Source organism: Phoenix dactylifera, chromosome 10 (genome assembly GCF_051530095.1).
Source record: "Phoenix dactylifera cultivar Ajwa chromosome 10, Ajwa_hap1_PhDact_Kaust_v1.1, whole genome shotgun sequence".
Taxonomy (NCBI): domain Eukaryota; kingdom Viridiplantae; phylum Streptophyta; class Magnoliopsida; order Arecales; family Arecaceae; genus Phoenix; species Phoenix dactylifera.
Genome location: NC_143199.1, coordinates 24,723,314 through 24,730,206, shown reverse-complemented (window position 1 = coordinate 24,730,206; position 6,893 = coordinate 24,723,314). Strand labels below are relative to the sequence as shown.

General features: G+C 38.1%; 1 protein-coding gene across 1 annotated transcript; it reads left to right on the top strand.

Moving 5' to 3' along the window:
• The first annotated feature begins 3,145 nt into the window (after positions 1-3,145).
• Positions 3,146-5,375, top strand: LOC103716351 (WEB family protein At3g51220-like). Its single transcript, XM_008804313.6, has 2 exons — positions 3,146-3,473; positions 4,866-5,375. Exons 1-2 carry the CDS (start codon positions 3,342-3,344, stop codon positions 5,373-5,375), a joined length of 642 nt encoding a protein of 213 aa, XP_008802535.4. The 5' UTR covers positions 3,146-3,341.
• Positions 5,376-6,893: the final 1,518 nt, after the last annotated feature.

The window sequence follows — 6,893 nt, the reverse complement described above, 5'->3', positions numbered from 1 at the left end:
TTTGGAGTTTATGCATGTCTTGACCATGAGTCTTTTGGGAGAAGGCTGTTCATTAAGGTAACTATTTATTGGATCTTAAAAAGATCGGAACTTTAGAAGTTAAAAATACGAAAATTATTATTCTAATATAAAATACATGATAATTATGTAAAATATTCAAATGGATGTAATTACTTACTTAAGGAGAGACAAACCTTTACAACATAGATGCAATCTGGTCAAACCGAGCCCTCAAAAATTGTATATCTATTTAATGGTTCTGCTTCATCTCTTCCATCTCTGTTTAATGGCTCGCCTCATCCTTCCATCGTTGCCTTCAGACTATAAACTTCTATAGTACTACTACTTTGTCTAGCATTTTGGATATATCTACTCACTGCAGACAACTGAGTGGGGGTAACTTCAATGCCATAAGTGAAAAAGTGGAGGAAAAGGAATATAAATTTTTTTTTAAGTTATATTGCATATATGCTTTGATATTTTTGGATATAGTATTGTACTGAAGGGCCATACTTTAAATTGATTTTTTGGTCTTGCTTCCTATTCAAGTTTTTTTTGGCCTGTTGATGACATTGGAGTACCAGTTAAAGTAAGTGCTTTAATTTCTCTAGCACGGATCATCATAGAGCTCATTCAAATTCATACCATCTGCTCTCTCATAAGACGTCCCCACCAACCAACTCCCTTTTTGACCGTTAATAAATTTTTGTGTATGTGCCTACATACACATAAGAAAGCCTGAATAAACACATTAGAATCGCAGCATTCACTTGAAACTCTTTTAAGCTTTAATGAGCTATCACTATTCTTCCCAGAGAATCAGCAACAACTATTAGTGTTAAACATGTGTATGCAACATAAAAAAGGTCCTATTGTGTGAAGCCCTTCATTTGAACTTGATCAAAAGACTGACCTATACTATAATTATCTGGGTTCCAAGATGTCTAAAATCATAATTCAAAATCAGGGAGGAGGAGGAGCAAGATAGGTTCCAAGATGTATAAACTTCTATAAATATAAAGCCATAATAGAAAATCAGATAGGAGCAAGAAATTTAAGAAATCCTAGGTTTTTTAAAATTCTAGAACAAAATCCAAGTAGCAACTTAAAAGGGGAATATTCTAGAAATAGAAACTTACCAGCATGGAAGAAGCCCGGCTGAGATCCGCAACCGAGGAGGCAGTCGACCTAAGGAGGGTGGTTGGTCGGATCTTCGAAGAATGTTGCAGATTGGCAGTGGGTACGGGCAGCAAGGAAGAGGAGAAGGAGGAAGAAGTTGGCAAGGGAGAAAGAGGTACTGGAGAGGGGGAGGATGAGAAGAAGACCTCCGCGGATAGGGGGAGGTGGAGCTCGGTGGAGATGGAGGCTGGGTCGGGGAGGAAAGGGGGTTGAAATGAGGATGATGGAGGCTGGGACGGGGGATTGGGGATTCATGGAACACAATGATGCTTATAAACGTCGTCGGTCCTTAGGCTTTCGACGACACTTATAATCATCGTTTTGGTTAGTTGGTTAATGTAAAACGACGCTTATAAGCGCCGTCTATCCTTAGGATTCCGACGACGCTTATAAATGTCATCTTAGTTAGTTTATTTTTAGTGTATGATGATGCTTATAAGCATTGTCTGTCCCTACGCTTCTTTATTCCCCAATTAAGAGGATGCTTTCCAAGTGTCGGCTTAATATTGGTTAGTATAAGATGACGTTTATAAGTGTTGTCTATCTCTAGGTTTTCGACAACACTTATAAGCATCGCTTAGTTAGTTTATTTCTAGGCTTCCGACGATGCTTATATGCATCGTCTTGGTTGGTTGAATTAAGACGACATTTATAAGCATCGTCTTAATATTGGTTAGTGTAAGACGATGCTTATAAGCATCGGCAAATTTTGGCATGGTGACTAAATTACCGATGCTTCTTTCTAGCGTCAGCAAATTACAATCAGAAAAATCTCTTTTCCTTGTAGTGGATAAACTTGTCTGTACGTCCAATGTTATAATAGTATGCTAGAGTTGGTTTTTATAATTGATACAACTAAAGTTCATCTATGTTCATCGAGACTTGGAGCTCCAGCAACCTCCTTTTCATATCAGGGTCCATGTCATGTAACCTCCAATTGATTGTAGGGATTACACAAATATCAGCAAGGAAAACAGGTTCACAGCAGATTCCAGATCTGAATTTCTGAATATTGGTAGATAACGGATAGGAGAGCAGGGGAATAGCAAAGTTTTGCAAAGAATAGAGTGTGGAGAAGATGAGAGGGTTAGAGGAGGAAATAGGGAACTGTGGCTAGGTTTTTTGCGCAAAATTCCTGCTCTCCAAAATAGTCAACTAACTCTCCTTTTCAATCTTTTTTAATCAGCCATGATCCTTTTAACAAGAAAAACCTATCCCCTATTCCTATTCCTATTCCTATTCCTACCAATTAATTATGATGTAATGGTTCAAAGGACCTTGTACACCTGAATAAATTTGAATATCTTAACATACATTATCCCCATATTCTTATCATTATCACTATAATTTTTTTTGTTTTTTTTTTTTTATATACAACGACTGCTCACACCCTACGGATGTAAAAACGGCCTATAAGATCAGAAAATAAAAGGTTACACAGGAGCTCCGGCATAGATACGTGGTCTATTAAGATAAACCCTCCAGCATGGTGAGTAGCAAAGGAGGCAATCCCATCAACGGCACCGTTCGCCTCCAATAATTTTTTTTGATTGTTGCTCAAAGAAACTGTAGCTTTTTTCTCAAACAGTGAAAATACACACTCTCACACAGAGTCCTTGGGGAATCCCCTTTTCTTTCCCTTGCTTTCCACTTCATTCTCAAGCAATACAAAGTATATAAATACCAGAAAGCACCCTTAAATAAATCCACGGAAGGGAACCAAAGACCATGCATAAACTGTCATTTACGTGTTTTTTTATATTAAAAAAAAGTTCCTTTGATTTACATGCAGGGGCGTCCACGAGACAAAATTCTGGATAACATCATTAGGTGAACCATCTCCAATCAGGACCGTTCACCCAACTGAAAATCTTCTCCATCAATTAACCCAATACCAGTGAAGTGGACGCGAAGCAACGAAGCACCATCATTTTATTATTCCCTTCAGCAAATGAAACTCCCCTCTCCCTCTCCCTCTCCCTCTCCCTCCCTCCGACGACCTCTCGACTTGTAGTCATCAAAACAAAATAAAACCATTCCATTCCCCCTCCCTTCCACCACCTTAACACCTCCACCATCCCCCCCTCCTCTCTCTCTCTCTCTCTCTCTCAAACACTTGCATTCATGTGGCAGTCTTAGTTGTTAGAGAGGAAGAACAGAACATGGAGAGAAGAGCAGTGGCGGCGAGAGCCGAGATCGACACAAGGCCGCCATTCCGGTCGGTGAAGGAAGCCGTTATACTCTTTGGCGAGAGGGTCTTAACAGGAGAGGACTATGTCAACAAGCTTAATGAGGTAGCCTCTTTCCAGCTCTCTCTCTTTTATTTTGCTCAAAAAAAAAAAAAAAAAAAAGCAAATCTGTCTCTATTATGTATTTATCATACATAGATAGGTGACTTGTGACTCGAAGAATTAACCCAACTGCCGGATGCCAAAGCTATTTGGTGTGAATAATCGTGAAAATAGCAGGATATTGAGGATCAGTGTGGATGTATGTTTAGTCCTACATCGATTATAGGCCGAGTTCGCTCTGATATTATTTGTCACAACCCACCCAATACCTTAACCAAAAAGGCTAGTAGAAGATATTATTTGGACTTCTTGATCTTCTATAAGTACTCAAGGTCTATTCGGCGAATAATCAATATGGGACTAAACATGCACCCGCACAGATCCTCACAGGAGCTTTGTTAAGTTTATGGAGGTCTTTGTATTAAACCTACTGGTCAACACAGGGGAAGCCCACTAAGTTGGCTTCAAGGATAAGTTATTCCTAGCGTGCACTTTGGTGCATGGATAGGAATGGTGATGGGCAATTAAGCAAGGTATTACTAAAGGTTGATTCCAAGTTATTGGTTTTGCATTGGCTTTATGTTGCATTAGCAATGTGATGAAAAAAGCACGGTTAACTGGAATCTTTGCATGGGTTACCTCTACGAACTTGGTCATTTTGCATTAGTCTATCATTGTTAATTGGAAGGGTGACGATGCATCAAATGCCCACCATGTAAGCATTATTATTATTATTGCTTATGTAAATAATATGACACATGAATAAGTAGATGGTCTTGATCCGATCACATGCAACTCACATGGAATTCCGATTGAATGAAAGCATCAACATCCGATACACCAGATAGTCGACTTGAATTATTATTCAATTAGATATAATTATTATTTTCTCCCAAAGGAAGATAGATCTTTCTTTAAGACTGCTAAATAAATAGAACAGAGAACATAAATTTGTCTCCATATCTTCCCCATTTAGAGAGTCTAGAGCAGAGGATAAAATTGGGAGGAGGAAAGAAGCCCAACTTGGAATGAGGGAGACGGAGTTGCTATAATGTCATTCTGTTTTGTATAACAATATGGATGAATCTACTTAAAAAACAAAAGGAATGAAAGAAAGAAAGAAAAAGAAAAGAGCATAGATGTAATCCCTTTCACCATTTAAGGGTAATCCACTTTCTCGAAAAAAGAGCGTCTCAAGCGAGAAAAAGAGTAGTTCCTCGATCAAGTCTCCTTATAGGTCATAATGAAAGAAGTAATACAAATTGGTTCACTATTTGGTTTAAAAGCATAGACCAAAAGCATAACACCATGAAGAAATTTATCATATTAACCCATATGATTGTTTAGTTATCTTGAGTTATGCTTCATGAAATCATTTTTTTTTTTGGTTAATAGATGCGATCTGCTGCAAGCTCAAACGAGCATAGCCCCTCACAAATCGGGTCCATGAAGGCTGAGTTAGAAGAAACAAAGAAAAGCCTTGAGAAGGCACGTGAAGAAGGCTTAGAAATGGCGAACTGCCTCTGTTCTCTCAGAGCAGAGCTCGAGATGACAAAGAACGAGCTCAAACAATTGAAAGCGAGGGAATCAGAGAAACGAGTTATAGAATTGGAGATTGAAGACCTCAAGTTTGTGGAGAGTACAACCAAAATTCAGGTGGAGAAACCGGTGATTAAAGAGGGAATGGAACTGCAAAAGAACAGGAGTGTTAAGTTTGCTGACCCACCAACCCTGGCTCAAGTTTTGGAAGAACAAGTTTTGGAAAGACAAATGTCTGTGGACAGTGCAACAGAACCAATGAAGAAGAGGAAGAAGAAAAAGGCCTTGATTCCTTTAATAGGAGTGATTTTCTCTAAGAAGAAAGGTTATCAAGAAGGTGCATCACCTAATGCTCATAGATCATAAATGTGGGGCATGGGCTTTGAAGCTCCATGCTTGTGCTCAAACAATTAAGGCAATTTTTCACATTGGTTTTCCTTCCCTTTTATCTTCTATGTATTTTTCTTCAGTTTGCTCCATTCAGTGCCATATTTGGCTGTCTTACAATGTGATTGGAGGTGGTATTGTCATTCATCAGTGACTTTAATACATGATGTCGTACATTACAAAGGTCCATTTCTCATTCATTCTTTCTTTCCATTCATCTAATAGTATTCATAGAAGTACTCTGGCTTAAATGATTCAGATGAACGGCATTAAGCTGCAAAGATTCTTCTAATTCAAGACGTATATATTTTACCAAAATATATGGAGCCGAACTATTTATTTAACCCAAACATATTCAAGCACATAATTTTTTTTGATCTCAGATGTAATTCAAAATTATAGATTTATAATGATGTCAAACTAAATCTTCAATATTCTGACCACTAAACCTTGTCTCACAACAAACTCATGCGAGCATGGTTTTAGTTTTGTATCCGTTATTCGCTGGGTAGATCATAGGTGCTTATATAAGATCAAAGAATCCAAAAAAAATATCTTCCGACTAGTTTTTTTGAATGAGGTCCTCAATTGTTACACTTGTTGTGACATGTTCAAGAACCTGAAGCAACTTAAGATAATCTAGGAGAATCACCGGACTCGATGTGGACCAGTTTGGCCACGACGAGTATTCAGAAGGATCACCAAACTCGATGTGGAATACTTTGGCCACTATGAGTATTTAGGAGAATTACCAAACTCGATATGGATCACCTTGGCCGCTACGAGTATCTAAGGGGATCACCAACTCGATGTGGAATACTTTGGCCACTACGAGTATTTAGGAGAATAACCAAACTCGATGTGGATCACTTTGGCTACTACGAGTATTTTAGGGGATCACCAAACTTGATGTCGAATATTTTGGCCACTACAAGTATTCAGGAGGACCACCAAATTCGATATGGATCACTTTGTATACTATGAGCAGGGATGAACAGGGTTTAGAAGCGAGATCTGCCACATTGGAAAGCCAAGTCTCATGCCAAACTTTTGGAGGTCATAACTTGGTCGTACGATACCCGATTGAGATGAATTTTTTTTTTTTGAAATTGGATATCTTTTTGAGATCTACAACTTTCGATCAATTTCCTAAGATGTTGAATCGGATCGAAATTTTATTGTTTAGGCCCCGAAACGAACTAATCAAACTAAAAGTTTTCTTTTCTAGCAAGACTTAGACCGGACATAGCTCTCTATCCGAGAAGAATCAAACCGAACGATAGAAAGCAGAGTTGATGTAAAAATCGATAGCTATCTCCTCAAAAAAATTTAGCTTTCTCTAGAATATTTTTATTAATCATATTTATTTTAGGATATCTAGTTCTATTCGAATTAGGAGAAGAATCCAACTCAAATTGTAAAAGAGGAGACCTCACTAGAGGCTATGTATCTCAGTTTAAGAGATATGAAGGATCAATGAAAGAAAAAAAAACTTAA